At 41.1% G+C, this 22118-nt stretch overlaps 1 protein-coding gene across 7 annotated transcripts in view; it reads right to left on the bottom strand.

Annotated features, from left to right (window-relative positions):
- The window catches only part of FARP1 (FERM, ARH/RhoGEF and pleckstrin domain protein 1), a 186231-nt gene that overhangs the window by 27559 nt on the left and 136554 nt on the right, over positions 1-22118 (bottom strand). For 5 of the 7 annotated variants that reach the window (XM_081198308.1, XM_081198305.1, XM_081198310.1 and 2 more), the window contains exons 14-16: positions 10379-10569; positions 6935-7024; positions 5752-5885 (exon numbers count right to left, since the gene is read on the bottom strand). In XM_081198308.1, the coding sequence (XP_081054434.1) occupies positions 5752-5885; positions 6935-7024; positions 10379-10569 (415 nt within the window). The remainder of the gene's footprint in view (positions 1-5751; positions 5886-6934; positions 7025-10378; positions 10570-22118) is intronic. The other 2 variants (XM_081198309.1, XM_081198311.1) reach the window with 1 other exon arrangement.

Genomic DNA, 22118 nt, shown 5'->3' with positions numbered 1-22118 from the left:
CTGATATCCTCCAACCCTCTGAACATCGGACCATCTGGGAGGGGGCTACAGAACATTCTGGGATGTGGCATATGGTGTGGAAATTTGGGGGTCTGTGTGCCTAAAATCAGGCAGAGGACTCTTGTACTATTGAAGAGTGAAGAGTTTTGGATTTGATATCCCGCCTTTCACTCCCCTTCAGGAGTCTCAAAGCGGCTAACATTCTCCTTTCCCTTCCTCCCCCACAACAAACACTCTGTGAGGTGAGTGGGGCTGAGAGACTTCACAGAAGTGTGACTGGCCCAAGGTCACCCAGCAGCTGCATGTGGAGGAGCGGAGACACGAACCCGGTTTCCCAGATTACGTGACTACCGCTCTTAACCACTACACCACACTGGCTCTCCACACTGGTAATGAGTTGCTCAAACTCAAAAACCAAACTCAAAACCATGGAGAGACCTGGTTTGAACAAAGACATTGGATTCTTATCTCATTATACATGACTAAGCCATTTTTCACCTTCTCACCCCTTGCCTTTTCCTGGAAGACCTATTGCAGTCGTTAAGAGTCGTCAACAGGCTCATCTCAGCTATCTGCCAATCTCCCATTCCCACCACCCTTCTGAGTAATACCCCTCCCCACCTTCTCACTATATAGAAGGATCTGGCAACTTCAGTTTCAGTGTATCTGAAGAAGTGTGCATGCACACGAAAGCTCATACCAAGAACTAACTTAGCTGGTCTTTAAGGTGCTACTGGAAGGAATTTTTTTATTTTGACTTTAAAGCCCTAAACGGCCTCGGCCCAGTATACCTGAAGGAGCATCTCCACCCCCATCGTTCACTGAGGTCCAGCTCAGAGGGCCTTCTGGCGGTTCCCTCGCTGCGAGAAGCCAAGTTACAGGGAACCAGACAGAGGGCCTTCTTGGTAGTGGCACCCGCCCTGTGGAACGCCCTCCCACCAGATGTCAAAGAGAAAAATAACTACCAGACTTTTTGAAGACATCTGAAGGCAGCCCTGTTTAGGGAAGCTTTTAATGTTTAATAGATAACTGTATTTTAATATTCTGTTGGAGGCTGCCCAGAGTGGCTGGGGAAACCCTGCCAGATGGGCGGGATATAAATAAATAAATCATCATCATCATCATCATCATCATCATCATCATCATCATCTTTGCCTGAGACCTTAGGTAGCTGCTGCCAATACTGGGATAGAAGACAGAGTAATGGTTTTAGAAGGAAACAAATTAATGCAAGTGCTTTCTGTGCTTCATTGGGTTCAGGGTCTGGTCATAAAGCAGTGGATAGTTCGGGTCATGGTTTTCTGAAATTCTACCTCCAGAATACTCTTTCTACACAAGCTCATGTGCCTAACCTAGTGGGGCACCTTCTACATAATCCTATCCCTGCATACTGTAAATGACAACGTTCTAGGCTGCACACTTTTCATACAAGGTGGTACTGACAGGTAAGAAGTCACCTGGCTACATATTCTAGAGGGGAAATGGGAAATTATGGGAAAGTGGTCTGCTAAGCAGCTTGCCTTGCTTTTCACTGTCAGACCCTGACAATCTCCAAGGAAGACAACGTTTTAATGGAACACAATTTCAAACTATGCTTGGGGGTACTTGACAGCTATGGTGGGAGGTTTAAATATAGCTTTTGTTACTTTGTGGGCCTTTCAGCAAAGCTGTGACACCATGCTGTACGTTGTGCTTTTGGAAGGTTTACAAATAGATGCCTGGCAAATGGATCACATCTGTCAAACGAACACGTCAAAAAACCTTGCTTCGGAGGCAATATTTATCTACCCGCCATTGCCCTAGTTTTGAATTTTCACTTGAGACTATGTAACAGCAAAATATCATTTCTGGATAGGTATTTATTACACCGTACTAAAGACTGCAGAAGTTGGTGCGATCTATCGAGGTTTGCTGTCTGAGACTGCTGAATAGACCAAACTGTACTCCACATTCTTGCAATGGAATCCAACCAGGTCTCAGCGGAATCAGCCTCAGAGAAGTATGATAACTGCAGGGTCCTCCTTTATATCGCTGTAGCGTAAGACATATGGCTACGGTTAATCTAAATCGCAAACCCTCATCTATCAGCAGCTCTCCTTTCCTAATACTTGGGAAATCCTTTGTGGATTATGAGAGCTAACTCACTGATAAACAATGCCACTTCTAAATGAAATTACACATCAGTACAACCAACACAATCAGGCACACATTCATAAATTTTATTAAGTTTAGCCTACTCCTGTTATGAAATCAATTTTATTTTTATTTTTTTGCAGAAAATGGACACCTTTGCGATAGAAATGGCGTGTGAGGCATTAGGTGTCTTCTCTGTGAAATAACTTTCTTTCAGTAATATATTGAATAAATATTTTGCCAAGGTTGTTGAAGTAAAATTCATCGTCTTACCTGCCACTTTATGTCACTGCATATTTACAAAAAGCTGTCTAACTTGCAAAGGGGCTTGTCTGAGTAAAGTTGACAGCATTTTTTTGTCTACTGACAAAGTAGACTATGACATACAAAAAAAAAAAAAAAGAGCTTTACTTGCTTATGTCACTTTGGAGATGATGATGATGATGATGATTATTACCCCACCCATCTGACGGGGTACAGACAAGAATGCAGGCAAATTTAGGAGATCAGTAAAGAGGGCATGCATTTTAAATCTGGAAAGCGTGAATCCTACTGCAATGCTGCAAGTTGAAATAAATGATCCTGGGAGATCCTATGAGTACCACACATACAATTCTTTAGCTGCAGACCTTGCTCTGAATACAATTCCCTTTCTGTCACGGCATCCAATAAGCAAACAACTGATTTGGTTGCTCACCTACTTGCTGTGAGGGGACTAAGGAAGGCAGATCTTTCCTTGGGTACAATGGGGATAGGAATTGAGACATAATCTAAGCACATTCTCAACAGCATTCATGATAGAGGAGAGAGCAAATCCTCTGTCTGGTGCTTAGCTTTCAGTGGTGCTGCAAAAGCATTAATTCAGAAACAAGGGGAAGTATCCTTTACAGCATTGTTCTGGAGGAGGAATGTTTAGAAGAAATATTCCCCAAGGAGAGCATCTACAGACTTAAACACTTGTGTTTGGCATCCTAATGTTTTGCTTCCATAAATACTAGACTTCTCCAATCCTTTGTTTTGCTTTTGTTTCGAGTGACTGATTAAAGCAAAATTAAATTGATTAGCGCTCGTCAGGTCTGATTGCACGATTACAGTTCCCTCCTATTACAATTCACTTCCGAAATGAGGTCAACTAGCTTCTCCTATTGCACAGCGATACCAGAGGCAAAAGAATAAAGGTTATGAAGAATGATAGAATTCTGAACAGGCTCAGATCATTGATTAGATTTCTGCCAGCAAAGAAACGTCTCCTTTGATGAACATTTCTTTCAAGTGGCATGTCTCTCTGACAAAGTGTTATTTTATTTCTCCTAAAGCTAACAGGTGTGTCCCTCTGCCCCACTGGCTGATTAACTGTCTTGCTTTCATCCAATACAATAAACAAGTAATTAAAATAACCGTACCTTTTAAAGGCTACTATGCAATGTAGGTAACAGTTTGGGCATGCAGGCCACTATTATATATTTGTAAAATAAATTTGTCTGAATTTAGAGATGTACAGGTTCAACAAAATCAGTTCTGGAAATCATTTAAGGGGCTTTGAACTCAGCAGCCCACATCTTATGATCTAGATGAACCAATTTTACTGATTTATCAAACGAATGAATGTTTTCAGCCATGATTGATGTTCTATTTTATTATTTTATAAAGCTTTGCAGCTTGTTCTAGGTGGTTCCACTAATTTCAGTGAGACAAAAGCTTTAGCACTACAATCTTCTAATGCTTGGATCTCATTATTTTACTCCTGGTAAACATCACACAAAAGAGAGAAAAAAAACCACAACATTAAGTTTTGCTACCATTCACCTGTACTAGGTAGAGAGACAAATCTTGAACAAATCAAGGCGATCCAGCTTTGTAATATACCTGTATCACATTTGGGGTGGGTGTGTTAAAAGATGGAGGTGAAACAAAGGCTTTTCTACAGCTGTCCTACACCAAACCATTCACATGACATTAACTCACATATCCCTGATATTCTCCCCCAATCCGGATTTTCAAAGGGCTTGGAACCCCAGAGTATTTTAAGAACAGGGGAGCACTAAAAATATGGCCTCCCAGGAATCTACATTTCATTCTGATGAACTGGTAGATCATGCCTGGGGGGGGGGGGGAGTAAGAGATGGACAGAGGTGGAAGCATCAGGTGAACTGAAAATATAACGGGGGGACAGTTACAGCAAAATATTTGAGAAGCTGAGCACGGCATTGAGGTGGCACAAATACAAGATGGGTGACACCTGGCTTGAGAGCAGTACATGTGAAAAGGATCTAGGAGTCTTGGTTGACCACAAACTTGACATGAGCCAACAGTGTGACGCGGCAGCTAAAAAAGCCAATGCAATTCTGGGCTGCATCAATAGGGGTACAGCATCTAGATCAAGGGAAGTAATAGTGCCACTGTATTCTGCTCTGGTCAGACCACACCTGGAGTACTGTGTCCAGTTCTGGGCACCACAGTTCAAGAAGGACACTGACAAACTGGAACGTGTCCAGAGGAGGGCAACCAAAATGGTCAAAGGCCTGGAAACGATGCCTTATGAGGAACGGCTAAGGGAGCTGGGCATGTTTAGCCTGGAGAAGAGGAGGTTAAGGGGTGATATGATAGCCATGTTCAAATATATAAAAGGATGTCACATAGAGGAGGGAGAAAGGTTGTTTTTTGCTGCTCCAGAGAAGCGGACATGGAGCAATGGATGCAAACTACAAGAAAGAAGATTCCACCTAAACATTAGGAAGAACTTCCTGACAGTAAGAGCTGTTCGACAGTGGAATTTGCTGCCAAGGAGTGTGGTGGAGTCTCCTGCTTTGGAGGTCTTTAAGCAGAGGCTTGACAACCATATGTCAGGAGTGCTCTGATGGTGTTTCCTGCTTGGCAGGGGGTTGGACTCGATGGCCCTTGTGGTCTCTTCCAACTCTATGATTCTATGATTCCTCTGATAGAAAATAGTTTGGGGAAGGAGACCTGACTCAGCAGAAGCAAATCATAACCTTTTATGCCCCTATTCCACTCCACAGGCAAAGCAAACTTACAAAAGATGAATGAGAAAAGGGTATATTTAGGCAAACAAGTGGATAAGTTCTTTTAACTGAACAGGTTAGAATGCAACATCTAAAGGCACAAAGAGAAGCAGTGCAGGATATCTGATAAAGATCCCCTACAGGGAATAAGAAAATTAATAGCAGCTTTGGGTTGGAGGAGATCAGATTGGGACAATGATCCTGGCAGTGCAGGGCTTAATCCTTTCTTCCACATGCTGTATTCTCACTCAAAGATTGATTCTCCACCCTATGATCTGGTTTGATTTTTGCCATGAGGAAGAAAACCTTCCGATTTTATTCATTTATTTGTACATTTACAGTGTGAGAGGATTTGGAACTGGAAAAAAGAAAAGGACTGGTATAAATCCAGTCAGGGCCCCTCCCCCCTTATTAATATTTTTATGCAATCAAGGATCTCCTGCATCACGTCTAGGTGCACCCGAAGATTTGTAACGCTCTTCTTGCTGGAGCTGACAGCCAACCCAACCCATTCTGACGTGAAGAGAGGCACAACAGAACATGAACCTATTTAGCACGGAAAAGGAACGTTAATTAAAAAACAAACAAAACTGCTTACCACAGGGCAAGCCGCTGCTCTATTTCCTTTAAAAAGTTGGTGTGAAATTTGTGCAAAGGTTCAAAGTTGGAAAAGATGAGATTCTTCAGTGCTTCTGGCATGCAGTCTTCCTTGCTAACTGTGCTCTGGAACCACTAGAAAGACCAAGAAAAGCAATAAGGCAGGTCACCTTTGGGACCAAGTCTGCTGAGTAGCACAGCCTTTCCATGGGGCTAAAAGAGCATAGGTTCTGCTTGGTGAATGGCTCTCCCCAGCAATAAAGGTAAAGGTAAAGGGACCCCTGACCATTAGGTCCAGTTGTGACCGACTCTGGGGTTGCGGCGCTCATCTCGCTTTATTGGCTGAGTGAGCCAGCGTACAGCTTCCGGGTCATGTGGCCAGCATGACTAAGCCGCTTCTGGTGAACCAGAGCAGTGCACGGAAATGCCATTTACCTTCCCGCCGGAGCGGTACCTATTTATCTACTTGCACTTTGATGTGCTTTCGAACTGCTAGGTTGGTAGGAGCAAGGACTGAGCAACGGGAGCTCACCCCGTCACAGGGATTTGAACTGCCAACCTTCTGATCGGCAAGCCCTAGGTTCTGTGGTTTAACCCACAGCGCCACCCGCGTCCCCTCCCCAGCAATATCACATCACAAATTTGCATCTTGGCTCAGCCAAAGGGTGCTATATATAACAGAGAAATAGACACAGCACGCCTTATAAACAAAGTAAATTAGCTTCTAGAATGTGTTTTATTGAGAATGTATATAATGTTTAAGAGTTTACTGTGTTGGGGGTGGCGGCGTTATATGAAGGGGTTAAGTTTAAAATAGCATGTATATGTTGGTGGCCAAGAAAAGCTGGGTTCTTTTTACTGTGTTAAAGGATTGTAAAATTTCACTTCTGATTGGCTTGCTGCATAGAAATTCTTGGCCACTCATTGGATGAGAAAAGTGACTTGATGAGGAGAGGCCACTCAAAGTGGGGGAGATCAGGAGCCGGCCATTACCTCACATATTCCCTATCCAGTAGGGAGAAGGTATTGAGCAAAATATATCAATTAATTTTTGGTATTTCCTCCCCCCCCCACCACAAGAAGAGGGTTGCAAGGGAGGGAAGGCACAGCTGCCTAGAATCCCTTAAGTTAAGTTTTGTCCAGAAAAGCTCATGGTTGTGTGCGTAATGCAAAAGCAGACATACCGACGTGATAACTTCAAGGTCTTTCAGGTAAGTTCGTTCTGTGGTGGAAACTTCTTTAGCAATGAAGTATGCTTTGTCAGTTGGAAACCTCTGAAAACAGCAAGAAAGAAACAGGGGTTTTGGTCTTTACCCAAAGAGTAAGTTCACAAATCGAAGAAAAATAATAAGGAAGGAGTGGGTCCACTATAATTTAGAGAATTATAATTCAGAGAATTTTGGGAAAACCTTGCCCAATGTGATACAGTGGTACCTCGGGTTACATACGCTTCAGGTTACAGACTCCACTAACCCAGAAATATTACCTCTGGTTAAGAACTTTGCTTCAGGATGAGAACAGAAATCGTGCAGCAGCGGTGCCGTGGCAGCAGGAGGCCCCATTAGCAAAAGTGGTGCTTCAGGTTAAGAACAGTTTCAGGTTAAGAACAGACCTCCAGAACAAATTAAGTTCTTAACCTGAGGTATCACTGTATATTTTCAGAAATATGAAATTTTTTTAGCTGCTATGTATTTATTAAAAATGGTTTTAGACTGCTCTCTCATACAAAAAATCAAGTTGCTATACAACAAAATATACAGTAAATCATAGTACACCACAAAAACGTTAACAAGTTTAAACAACTGGACACAGCGGCTGCAGAACCCCCAAGTGTCCCTATTTTCCAAGGACATCCCTGATTTAGAGAAGCCGTCCCGGTTTCTTATTTGATCTCTGAATGTCCCACTTTTCCCTAGGATGTCCCTAGTTTCACTGGAGAAATATGAAATTTTAATTAAAGATTTGAGGATAACTTTTTATGGTCATGGGGCTTCCAACGCAGGATTTGTGAGAACATGATTTTCAAAGGACCCTCTCAAAACCACCACAAAATAGTAAGAAACTCCCATGCCCATGGATGCCTCCTGTAATTTCCTGTTGTCATCCTATGTAAAAAAAAGACTCAAGAAGATCCAAAGATCCATGAGGATCTGTGCCCTGAGTCATTTTTGTGGTGCTGAAAAGCACTGGAGCTGTGGTTTTTACTGTGCAGTCTGCCACTGCAAGCTTTGTTCTGATAGAGTTTTCTAATAGAATTTTGGGGATTTTCTGGGGGGGGGGGGTACCATGTAAAATCATGCAAATGTCAGAAGATTCATTTCAATTCTCCTGGATGTGACATTTGTCTGAACCCTGTGGAAAAGCAAAAAATATATCTCTCTGTGCTTTCTCTTTCTGTACGAAGGAGTGACCCCGGGGAGGGGAGGAGAGAAGCAACCAGGAATTGATCAAGATTTTGGGGGGGATTATATGTACCTAGTATTTTCAGTATTAGGATACAATAAGGGGCATATACTGCTTCCTCCATATATGTAAATATGGGCAAGAACTGTTTGCATGCAGGACAGTTAGCACTCCATGCAGTAATTGACCAAGAATGACTTCATATCCGTATTCCAAACAAGGCAAGAAGTACACATCATACCCCCGAGAAACCTAATGAATTTCGTGATTCACAAATGGCAAAGGAAAGCTCTGAGGTTTACATATAAAGAAATTGCATTCAGCTAATGGTGTGGTGTCCTGCTTCCTTATCCTAAAGACATAAACTCTTCCAGGCAGCGCAACAACTTTTATTGCCCTGCCTCCATCCAACGATCAGTGATGTGCTAAGCACACCCTGCAGCCAACGTTGGAGCATTTCTAAGCAAGCTTAGGCAGAAGTAATCAAGAGTTCACTGGCACTTGCTCTCTAGTAAGCACAAAGCAGGATTGCAGCCCAGGTTTTCTTCATTGTGATGGTTGTCAAAGGGGCCTCGTCAAACGTGGATGTATTGTGATTTGGCCGTCTACAAAGAGCAAGGAAAAAGCTCAAATCAGCTGTACAGTCAGCCAACCACCCAACACGTGGAATGGAAAATCAGCTTCCAGGCTTTTGACTTCATTCTTCATGCACTTTGCCTGCCTTGTCGAGGAAGGCAGCTGAACCCTGCTGTGTGCTCCATTAGAACAATCAAGGCTAAGAGCTGCCTAATCGTGCCTTGCGACTGAGAGCAAGAGCAGAAAGAAATACAGGAGAGCAGAGTGTTGCATGTTATTGGTGTGGGTGTAAGCAGCATCAGGCAAAGGGGACCTAGTGAGGTGGTAATGTAGCCTTATTAGACTTTACCGATTGGTGGGCTCTGCATTGCTCCTGGACGGGAGGAAGGAAGTCAAGTGACACCGAGGGTTGGTTCAGAGAAAGAGTTCTTTATTTCTGCTCCCTGGAGCAGCAGAAAGGCACTTGCGTGGTCAGTCCACAGCAAGTACAAAGAAATGAGCAATTTCATGCAGTATATATATCCTCCAGGCACCCTCTCCCCCCTTCCCCAGGAATCCAGTCATGTCAGCTTGTACACGCAGGTTGACATCACAGATGTTCCTGCTCCGGTACTCTTAACCATAAAAGGGTTTTCCTTCCTGTACTTCTGACCATAAAAGGGTATTCCTGTTCCTATACTCTTATCTTGGAGCAAGAGGTCACCAACTCCAAGAACACACTCTGGCACTGTTCCCAGACTAGGTCTGTGCGTCAGTGTGTGTTCAGAATGTAAGATAAGACCTAGATGTGCCATCCCTACTCCACTGGAACAGCCAAGGTCATCCTTTGGGGTGACTGATAAAGGAGAGAGCTTTGTTTATACAGCTCTGTTCTTGTTATGCATTTGCTCAACAGCTCAAGTTAATGCATTTTAGAAATGCTCCAAAGGAGAAAGAGGAAAAGGGGGTTTTTGGATCCCGTTTCAAACTGACTGCACAGAAACCCATTCCTTCATTAATAGGAATAAAAAGGCATTGAATCCAAAGGATTTGGGGTGTGTGGGAGAAGATAGGAACCCTGTTCCCTAACACGTACAGAAAGCTTTTCTTTACATCTATGGGGAAGCATTCAGGTACGAGCAGACACCCTTGGTCTGACTAATACAGTGCACAAGAGCTCAACCACATGAATCTGCTGACGGTGTAGTTCAACATCAGAGGTAGGTGGACAATATTTGTGGCAGATGTGGCCTCCTATGCTTGTGAATCACTGTATCAATTTGAGAACACATATTCATTGCATCACCTACTTTGTGGCAACAGGAATTTATTTTTCAGGTTGATGTTTTTTTAAGTTAAAAAAGAAAGAGAAGTCATTTGTGGAAAGGAAATGCTGTCTCTCCACGGTAGAACACATGCCGCAAATCAAAGGCTTGCTTCCCAGCAGCCCAGTGACTTTGAAAGATCACTGCTTGAGCTCTTTTGATCTGTTAAGTGTTAAAAAAAAAATCAGTAGCAGACACTTATGCTCTGTTAAGCATATGCTAGTTCCTTGTATAAAAAATGGAGGTTGGTTGGACTGAATCTGATAGAATAATAAATGCAGTTATGATCCTATGTGTTTTAGACATGCCAGATATCGTAACCAAAACGGTAAGAGCATCAAGTACCTTCCTCCTGACTTCCTCTTCATCATCAGTGCGGACACCAGTTTGGTCATTCATCAGAGGACTGACTAATGGAGAAGCTTGCCTGTTATCAGGACTCAAATTAGGAGACAACGTTGCATTTGTCATAGCCGGTCCGCCTTGGGAATTGATGGACAGTTCTGAAAGGTGGGGGCTGCCAGTGAGAGAGCCTGCTGAAGGAACAACAGAGTAAAATTCAGAATAATTTAGAAATATGACTTTCTAGCATATGAGAATTCTAGCCAAGAGCCTCAGCCTATGTAAATGAGATAGTTCCAGCTAGTTAAATCAAGCTACTAGTTTTATCTGAAGAGCTAATCTGCCTATTTAATGCGTATGGAGAATGGACTTGAGTAAGATTCGCATTGTATTACAGCAGTGAAGAAAGAAGAATGCTTCTTTCCTAACATGTGATGAATCAAGTTAGAACAGCTTTAGAGAGGTAGCTTTGTGGGGTGTATGAGCTTCTGTTGTTAGATCTTATTCCACTCACACATTTCAGATGCCACAATAAACTATTGTTGCGCCATCTCCCCCTTCATGAACAAAAGGAAGAAGTTTTCACGCTTCTGTTTTTAGTTCTAAGCAAACCAGCTTCCCACTATATCTGACTATAGGAACTGGCTTTTTCAAGTTAGTTGAAGCAAACCGGGATCAAATCGTGGTTTCAGATCCCAGATTAACAAATTAACCATGGGTAAAACCAGTCACCGTTTCCTGCATCCAGGCACAAGAGGAAACTGCATTTTGTTCAAAGCCATGACGGGAAGTTTTAAACCTCCTCCTCTTGCACACAAACGGGGGAGCACATGAATCGGAGGCTAAGACCTGTTCATCTTCATAACTTTGAATTGGGCCTTATGGTCAAAGGACCTTGGTCTTAGCTCCAGTAGGCAATAAAACTGTCCGATCTGCAGCCAGCTCAAAAAAAAGGTAAAGCTTGCAGCTTTCACTACAAATTCAAAATGTATGGTTTTTATCATCCATTAGTACTAATACCCAATTAGCAGCACCCAAAGAAACAAGAGACATTTTTCTCACTGAACTCCAACCCCCACAAAGATACAAGCAAAGTGTCCTGCTCTATCCTTGCCCCACATTTTTATTTGAAAATTCATTGTCTTCCTCATCACTTAATCTAAATAGAAACGAATGGGGATAGGGGTGGGATTCAGTTCAGATGGTTGGGGAAATCCTGTAAACAGAAAAAAATATATGAGATGTTTAAGAAGCAGTCAAGTTGTGTGGGAGAGAGTAATACTGTCCAAAGAGGACATTGTCAAAGCTGTAAATTTTCTCTGTGCTCTACTATTAGTTTTAGTACATAATAAATGTAGAAACAGAGAGAGTTACCCTATAGTTAACTGGCGTTTTATTCACCCTCCTACAAACTTAAGCTCCAGAAATGCAACTGATTAAAATTATTTCACAGGGTGCTAACAGAATAAGCATTAGAAAAAGCAGAATCTAGAGGAGGAAAGTCATTTTCTATGTCAATGTCACATCTAGAACAAAGGGAGCAAACTACTCAAGCCCTCTTGCTACGTACAACATAAATATGTACAGTGTACCTTGTCAAGTTATTCCACGCTCCTCTGACTGTTTTGGGGTTGAAATGCTAGCATTACATTGATACAACAGATGTTATTTTTTAAAAAGCACGTGGAAGGACCTGTTGTTAAGCCTAAGAAAAGTGTACAAAAAAGCATGAAAATGGACAATTGCACACTTTGGTGGCTATGTGAAAGACAATGGCCCGAAAGGGCTTTAAATGCTGTCCTCCTTTCTTGGATGAAGCCTACCATTTCTTTTTGACATAAAGTAGTCATCAAGCTCACATTCACTATATATTTCCAACCACATATTTCTGCAACCCATTAATCTTCCTTCATGCTTTACAAAAGCATCTTAATTTAGGGAAACAAATAAGCTGTCAGCTAGTACAGCTAACAATACCCATCATGTTCACGCACAAATGATAGGCTCTTTATTACAAACATATCAAGAAGTTTCATCTGAAATTTATCTTGGAAGCCCCAGTAAAATATAGCACAGCATCAAAAATTCAGAGAGATTATGATCAATTCATTTTTCAGCAGGACCTAAATGGTGTATAGATTTTTGAGCTGCACTAGCAAGTTTCATATTTATCTCATCATCTTTATCAGCACCAAAGCAAATTATGCAGAGCAAATGGGATACTTGCCTGTAGATATATATATATATATATGCCTCAATGAAATAAATTTACCCACAATTCCAGGCTATGCAGATGCTCAGGAAAATCTGAGAGAAAGCCAGAGCTTGTTACACAAATGTCAATTTTATTGACACTAGTACACAACTGTATACAATAATTTCATAATAAAATTAATGCAGTTATAAGAAAAAGAAGAAGGGAGGGGCCCTAAGGTCAGGAAATCGTATTTTCTAAGTTTACAACTGGTATGTTTTCAAACAACATGTACAAAAGACCTACAAGAATCATAGTATCACCTCAAATATGTAGTAAAAACACAGAAATTCTGGCACCGTGCCTGCCCACATGACAGAAGAAAAGAAACATTAGCATCCGTATGTGAAGTTTTCTGCTTCTCGGAAATTAAGCATCTGAAATCTAAGTTTACGGACTGGCCACAGCTAATCATAGGAAGTAGCAGCTATACATGACCAACAACCTTGTTTTTATTTTTCTAGGTCTTCAACAACTGGTGTATTTGCCATTATACAGGAGGGCATCCATATGGCAGCCTGATGCAAATGCTTGGGCTGCCCCATCAAAACACTTGCTGTGGTGTTGAGGGTTCCTGTCTGACTCGTGGCTCAGCTAGATTGGATGGAAGCTCCAAAGGCATTAATCAGCACCTCAGCAAAGAGTCTACTGCAATTCAGAACTGGTGTTTCGCAGTTCTCTGAATCCAAACTCCACCAAGGTTTGGTTGGGGACAGTTCACAGCAAATAAAGTCAGGATTCCTTTGAACGTTCATAATTTAATATCACCCAGTGACTACCAAATGTAAGATAGTTGCGTTTCCAAAGGCTTAATTAATACAGTGGTTTTCCCCTGTCAAAATATGCGGGAAGAAGAGACTAAACGAATACTGTATAGAATTGAGATCTACTCATTTTCTTACTTGCAGCTGCATGTGTGGAAGATGCCACACACATTTTATGCTACAGGGTTGGTGGACTGGAATCTGGGGATTAGCAAGGGACAGGCCATAGGAGTCAAAATGCAGAAATATTTCTCTGTTACCTGGTACCCCTTCGTTGCTTATAAAGACACAGAAGATGATAAATTGCTCCTTCTAATTTCACAAAGACCCCATTGTGGTCAGACACAATTCCTAAGCATTCATGGCTGCTTGATTGATAACAGCATAACCTACGCCTGCTTTATCTTATGCTACATTGCAAATTCTGCCTCAGTTGTGAGAGTTATTGGATGTCATATCTGTACCAATATTGACAAATTATCTATCTTTCTATCTACTGAAGGCCAAAGGCTAGGAACTAAAATGGACAGAAGGCTTCAAGGCATTTTCTCCATGCTGTATGTCTTGATCTAGATTAAAATCAGCCTCGCCTTTTAAGCAGAACTCTTTTGCTCCTTGTCTGTCAAGCAGATGCACTGCTTTGAACTTATCACAATGCATACCAAGACATGTGATAAGCTACATCCTAGAAATGCTATGTAACTTCCAAGTGCTCATGCGAGAACAAAGGTGGAAGGCTTCTCTCCTTAATAACCATCTGTCAGTCTTCAAAGTCTGCTGTTTCCTACAAGGAGTTGCAGAAAATCACAACACGTTACAAACATATTGTACGATTTGAAGTTCACTTCAGTCATATTAGCTTTGGGAGAACGGCTCACATGGTGCCTTTCTGTAAAATGGGGCACCTTTGAGAAATGCTTCCTATGAACACATATATAATTTCCCTGTAGAAAACAAGTGATATTTCAGGGGGCTGTAAGGTAGCTATAAAGACGTAACTCTAGCCTTGAAGTAATGAATGCAGTATTTTCCTGGTAGAAAGCTTATTCATTGGCCAAAAAAAGTAAGATTCCCTGGAACTCTTCTCTCTCAAAACTCATTTCTCCACATAAGCAAAGAGACAGCTGATGCCTCGAAGGGTGACTTTATATAAATATTTAACCCCAAGCAAGCATTTGGATTACTAATCCATATGTAATTACACATAGGATTGTACTGTCTTAGATCTATGTCTGCATAACTCCCCACCCCATTCTGTTTGATGCCCAGCTGAATAATGTAGATGATGTGTAATTTGAACTAATCCCTAGAAGGATTCATAGCAAGTCTATAAAAAAGGCTTTCAAATAAGATTAAAATTTTCTTTAGACTTCTATAACTAAAAAATTTGCATCACTGAACTGGGATACTCGTAAGATTGCTATTTTGGACCTCAAAAATATTTAAATGCTGGTTATTTAATTTTTTTCCTTGGTACACACTAGAGTCATAAATGCAAATGCCTCTAAATCAAACTGATGCATTCCACATTCCTCATACTATAAAATGGAGGGTGAATGGTAATTTTAGCTTCATGTCAAAGCATCCAGATTGACTTTAGAACCTGAAAATAAAGTGGTGTTCTTCTCATTCCTCAGATCGTCAACAACAAAATAAGGATTCCCTCAAGCAAAATTTGAGGTGGAAGTGCTGGCATGGGGTAGGGACAGGTTGCTTATATTGGCTTTTGTATAGCTTTTTTTTTTTAATTAAAGAACCACCACCAAAAAAATCTAACAACCTTTTCTTTAAAAAAAGAAAATGAAAACAGACAACGTACTCAAAAGACTGATGGAAAGCAGACACATTCAGTAAGAACGTGTTAAAGAAATGTAGATTTATAACCAGCACTCAATAATAACGAATAAAGGTACTATTGACAGCTATAGCTAAGGTACTTGAGTTCATACACTCCTCACAGGTGTCAAGACAGTTAAAACAGAATTAATTCTGAGTGTTCTTTTGTTTCACAGATTCCCCTTTCCCAATTTAAAGAAGAGGAGCCTGTGAAGATTATAAGAAGAAACAGAGAAATGGCTGATTTGTGTGGCCCCCTCCATCCCTTTCTGAGCCTTTGGCAAAGGTGGGGGGAAGGGGAGAGAGAGGCCCATGTCTTTGGGGGCAGATGAGTATTCCATTTCTGAATCAGGAAGATCTCCCCTGGTTCCTGCACAGAGCTACAATTCCCAGAGTTCCTGCTACAGTTCCTAGGATTCTTTGATGGTTCAGGGAGGGATGGTATTGCTTTAAATGTGTAGTGCAGAGGGCCCAAGGAAGTCATGCATCCCCTCTTACAATTTCTATGGAACGTGCAATGCCACAGCTTCCTCTTGAGCTAATTTATTGGACAAGAGGTTTTCAGAGGGGAGATGCAGCAAGAGGTTTCAAAAGTAACATAAAATAAAAATAATGCAATTTCAGCAAAGATATGGGACAGAAGCTGCCTTGCTGAGATAAACGAGAGAGGAAGGACACAAAGGGTTTTTTGGGGTTCTTAAGGCTTGAAATGGATACCCGTGACAGTGGCGATAGGGCATGATTTGAGAGTATGGCGCATCGTACCAATGAACATGTCCCCCTGCACTTGGGTCAACAATTTGAGCAACAATTAAGCAAGGAAAAGTTTTACAGCAAGACACCAGTTAGAAAGGGTAAAGCCTTCAGTACAGGTAATAAAAAAGCAAAACGAAATTAATGTCATGCATACATAGGATAACTTCGGCCTGACATGCTTACAGACAGTCACCAAATTCAGCATTAGGTTTAGTAGCCAGGAACCCCTTCCTCTTGGGTACAAAAATCCATGCTGAAGTGATATATAATAGTATTAGACAGTGGCAGGTACAAAACTGGACAGTAACTGCAGCAGTTAGCCGATAACGGATTACCCTTTGATGGAAAATAATGTACATCATGATAAGTCTAATAGCAATATGGGTGGGGGGACTTTTAGAGGCGTGAAGCATGTCCCTTGTCTATCTTTGTTCTTTCCATCACTGAACTAAGCAAAACAAAAAGGAACAGGGGAAAAAAATAGTGGTCTGAATATAGTACCTTAAAGCACACATGCATGTAGAAATAGTTGCTTAATTCTAAATAAGATGCATATTAAACATTACAGAATATGTTTGCTTGAACAGTCTAGGACACTGGTCCAATCCACATGTGCAAGCAAGCATGTGCTGCAGCTACTGTCCATTTTGGCTTCACATCTCCCTAAGAAAGCAGTGATCCTGCTAAAAAGCAATTTTGTAATGGATCCAATCATTTTGAGTGCTTCCTTCACTGGAAAGCGAAGGGCATGGTGGCTCCATATCATCACCACGGTCCAAATATTTGTGCAGAAGGTCACATTCGTTTATTCATCAGTTTCTCCATTATTTATTTATTTATTTATTGCAAAATAGGATCCTTGCAGTGGGTGACCACAAAATAATGAATTTTATAGATGAATGCAGGATCACTGTGCTAGGAGGATATTTGCATTTCCAAGTGGACCATTTCCCCCTCTAGCAAAAGGTCATTGGGGTAGCGTGGCAAACAATGCAAGGAACAGAAGATACACCATGCTTTGAGTATAAAGACAGAACAATGGAAAAAGGCTTTTTCCTCCCATAGAGGTACATGCTGAAAAAACATACAGTGGTATATTTCTTTTAAAAAAACAAACAAACCAACAAACCATTGTTAAACAAATGACAAGAATGAGAATGAAGACCCCAGCAATTTTTTGAATTGGCATTTTCTATGTTTTGAATTTTCAAACCTATAATTCAATGTGTGAAATATATCAGGGAAGTGCCAATCGTAAGAAACATAGCCGAAGTTTGTATATTAGATCTATCAGAACAGCAATAAGGGGTGGGGTGGAGATAAGAAACTGGGAGTGGAATATTTCGTGCCCTTCCTGAAAAGTGATCTCTGAAATAGGTAACTCTTTCCAAGCCCAAGATTGATAATTATGTTGTAAATTCTGCATAAAAAGTAATGTTTGAATGACGTCATGAGCGTTTTGCTGCAGCTGCTGTGTTACGGTTGCTATACGTCCAGAATTTCCCGGACATATCAAGAATACTGCAGCCAAAAAAAGCCCAACAGCTCTGGCAAAAAAGCCCAACAACTTTTCTGTCTGGATTTGCACTGTTTGAAATATGGCGACCCTATGCTGAGTAGCATGCTCTCCATGCAAATATAAAACAGAGCGTTTGCTTTTCATTCACAAATGCTCTTTTGCACAGATTCCTGATGTGAGCTTTATTCCCCTTGTTGGAAAAAGTAAAATGCAAGAGCTGCTTTAACAGATAATTAGATAAAACCGATCTTTCTATAAAGCACAACAGACAAGTAATCAAAAAGCTCCTCCTCATCAGTGAGATGAAAACCCATCGAAAGGGTGGGTATACTAGACTGCTTTGCAAGAACCAGAGAAACAGAGCTATTCCTAACCTTTGCAAGAATCTTATGGGGGGGGGACCCACATCTATAGAACAGATGATTGAGAGTGGGGGTGGGTGGGTTCATAAAAAAGAATAATAATACTGCCGTATTTAGAAAGTGAACCTTCCAAAAAATGGAGACACAAAAAATATGGATTGCCACACACTACTAATACTACATTAATTTTTTAAGAGGAGCCTTAAAAGGAAGTGAACTTTTTTATTTAAAAAATAATAATCTAAAGTGAAGATCAATGTATGGACAGCTACAAAGATTCTGTAGATTCTTAGGACTGATAAGAAAACAAATCTGCAGGGAATGTCCAGGTACCACAGAGCATGTGAGAGACTTAAAGGGGAAACCATGCCATAATTGGGAAATTATTTTTGACTTGGGTTCACTTTGTATGCCCCACAGAAGTGACAAGAAAAGAACTGTTGGTTGTGTGTCCTCTCCCAACACTTATGACTCATGTGAACGTGCAAGCTATTCAATCTCTAAATGAAGAAGACAGAATGTGCCCCACTCTCTCTAGGGTAAATGTGCATCAACTGTCGCCCTATAAGAGCCAGAAAAGTAGACAGGAAGACAGGAAGTGTCACTCCCATAATGGTTCCTCTTTTGCTACTTTCATGGAATGGTTAAAGTGGGCCTCAGTTTGGGATTCTCCCCACCATCAAAAATGCCCATTTTACTTTGCTTTAGTAGCAAATTTCCAATTTACTCTTAATTCTATGCACAACACAGAGAGCAGACATAAAGAAAGCAGTGAATACCAACAATGAAAATTCTAATTGGCAACAGGCTTGTCGTTTTCATATTTACAAGTTACAATTAGGAATCTGATGTGCTTAAGCTACACAATTCATATTTTTTATCTCAGCTGCACTGTTTAATAGGACTGTAAATTTAAAAACAAACAAGAGCATGATTTTATGTGGCTGAAACAGCAATACCAGCCCTATGGTTTAGTGGTAAAGCTAAATTGTGCCATTTCCTTTGAGGATATTTCAGTGATGGAAAACACCATTATATAATTAAGTATTGATCAAGGTAACATCTCTGTTACTGAAACAAGGGCAATAATCAGGAATCATTAGAAAAGAAATCATAATAAAAAATAGAGCTGCCTATAAACACGATGCCTTTAATGCAAATCTAGTGTGAGAGGGGCAAATTTCATGAAAGTGATTAGTAATATCTCTCTACAAATCGATGGCGCAACTGTACTCAAAATACAGCGTGCAGTTTTGGTTCCCGCTCCTCAAATAGAGCATTGCAGTGCTAGAATGGGTGCCAAAAAGGGCAATCAAAATGATCAGCCAGCTAAAGCAACTTCCCTATGAGAAAAAGCTACAACATTTAGGTATTTTTGAAAAGCCAAGTACAAGGAGAAGCATGATGGTGGTCTCTAGTAATATTAGAACCCAGGGTCGTCCAATGAAGTTGAATGATGCGAGATTTTAGACAGAAGGAAATGCTTTTTCAAACAGTGGCATATTTAAACTTTAGAATTTCCTGTCACAAGATGCAGAGACTTTAATATGGCTTTAAAAGGGGGGTTGGACAAATCCGTGGATGACAAGGCTATCAATGGGTGCAAGCCCTTACAACTATATATTGCCTCCAGCATCAGAAACAATGGTCCAGTTTGCATGCAGCTCTAAGCGATATCATGGCTTAGTGAGAATGAGCAAGTGTGCTTGTACCCAGAGAGAAATTGCTTTGCTTCTCTCCTGCTCCTACTGATGATGTACGACCTGGCACAAAGCCATTCATGTGCCCTAGCATCACACATGAACTCAATTGTTTGTCTCACTTCCAGCAAACCACAAACAACCACCAAGGTTACTTTCCGTTTCCTGCTTGTAGTTTGTTTTGGGGAAGACAAAGTGCTAGCCCAGGTTTGCACATAATCCAAACCATGTTTTATGGGTAGCATGGCAGCAGCACAACTGGGAGGGGAGCAAAATGGCTGTGATTTTCTCTCTGGGTACCTGTATGCTTGCTCACTCTTGCTTAGGCTTAGCATTGCATGAGAATGAGGCCCAGTATGCCTCTGAATAGCACTTACTAAGGATCACAACCTGGAGAGGGCTATATTGCACTCATATTCTGCTTGTGGGTTTCCTATGCATATTCACTGGCAATGTATGGAATACCCCATTTCTCTCCCCCCCACCCCCTGGACCCCAAACACATCATGCAGAGGCTATGCACTTGGATTGGGTAATACAAAATCCTATTTATGCTGTTTCGTTTCTGCACGTTCTCTACAATGCTTAGTGAATGTGCACACAACGGTAGGTGGTAATGTACATTCTCCACTGAAGCCACATCATCACCACAACATAGACATTTTGTAGACCAATGGCCACTTCTAATCATAACATTAAGATGCTTTAGCTTAAGGAGGAAATGAACTATTGTGCAATCTGCTCTAGAATGCCGGGGGGGGGGGAGAAATCATTGAAACAACTAGTGCTTTTGTAAAGCACCTAACAAGCCAGCGCTTTACTCCACAATATGTTATTTCTATGCCATAATCGCCAGAAGTCAGCAAACATGCCAGTAAAGGACACACTGTGTACATTCTATCTACACTTTCCAAAGTGGGTTTTTGTTTAGTTATGCTTTAAATTAAACATTCAGTAGTTAAAGGCAATGATTTGACAAACTATTCTAAACCTAAAACACAGATCACCTTCTCAGCACAACATTAAATAAAACCTTCCCTTATTAGCCCATGCTGCCGCCTAACCACAAAGTCACAGATTTGATTACTTGTTCTCTTGTCTACTAACTAAACAAAACATCTGAACTGCATTTACATCTGCACTGAACTTCACATTAGTATAACAAAAACGCGCGAGAGAGGAGGTTAAATATTCCTATGCATATGCCAGCATCCCAAAGGCCTTTAAAAAAACAAGCCCTAACCCTTTGGATTGTTATATAATCCTGTAAATCCCAGTTCCCATTAAATAAAAAACAGCCCTCACAATCACAGAAATAAGTTTGCTCATGCAATGGCAAGTATTTCCAATGCAGTCTATAGTGCAAACATGTTGCCCATCCTTGCCATTTACCCTGTTCTAGGAATATGTAAAATACTGAAGAGGACTATGCAACTATAGATTGAGTTCTGTTAAAATATTCTTACACTCAGATGTACCACTTAACATGTCTTGGTTCAAGGCATCAGAAAAAGGTTATAAAACGTATCGATTTTGTTCTATAAAAATCTAAAAACATCAAAATATAGAACTGCTCAGGATTAAAAGATTTCCTGTAACTGGCTCATTTGCTTTCATGAGAATGAATGAATAGTTGGAATCAACTGTACTCAGCTAAAGCTGCCCTCTGTTATTTAATTCTGACACATTCGTTTGAGAATACTTTTTCCCATACTTCCCCTCTGACCCAGTTAAACACATTTAGCAATGGTGGTAAGGTCAATGGGTATGATTTGCTGCTTTTCTTTACTCAAGAAAGTTTCCTGAAACACAGGGTAGATTATTTGTCTTACTCCTTACAGATTTCCTGATTCCAATGTTCTTTATCTTATTACATTGTTAAATGAAAAAGAAAGACTGGAGCATTCCATGCCTTGCAATATTCAGAGTCTACCTGACGCAGCAGCTGGCAGGGTCTGCTTGTGCAAAACCATTTCAGATAATTACAAGAAGAGTTTGGATTTGATATCCTGCCTTTCACTCCCTTTAAGGAGTCTCAAAGCGGCTAAGATCCTCCTTTCCCTTCCTCCCCCACAACAAACACTCTGTGAGGTGAGTGGGGCTGAGAGACTTCAAAGAAGTGTGACTGGCCCAAGGTCACCCAGCAGCTGCATGTGGAGGAGCGGAGACGCGAACCCGGTTCCCCAGATTACGAGACTACCGCTCTTAACCACTACACCACATAGGCTCTCGCTGACCAGCAGTTGGGTGGTGTGTGTGGGAGACTAACTCTAGTATCCTACTGCCCTCCCAATTAGCTGATTGCTTAGTTTTCAGAAACGGCTTGATCAGGATATGAACCATGTCTGAAAATGTATGTACACTTGGTTTCTCAACCAGCTAGGGATGCATGTGTAAAGCCTGCTTTAACACAGCATCTGATCTAGATACATTGGGGTTCCTGTTTCAAATTGGCCCCGTGATTAATGATGACAAAATACCCAAGAAGAACGTTTGCAAGTAAGATCTACTATGCTGAAAGCAATCTTACAACCAATGTATAGAAATTATGA

Source organism: Podarcis bocagei (assembly GCF_964188305.1).
Source record: "Podarcis bocagei genome assembly, chromosome: 6".
Classification (NCBI taxonomy): domain Eukaryota; kingdom Metazoa; phylum Chordata; class Lepidosauria; order Squamata; family Lacertidae; genus Podarcis; species Podarcis bocagei.
Note: the sequence above shows the minus strand (reverse complement) of the source record. Positions and strands in the feature narration are given on the sequence as shown.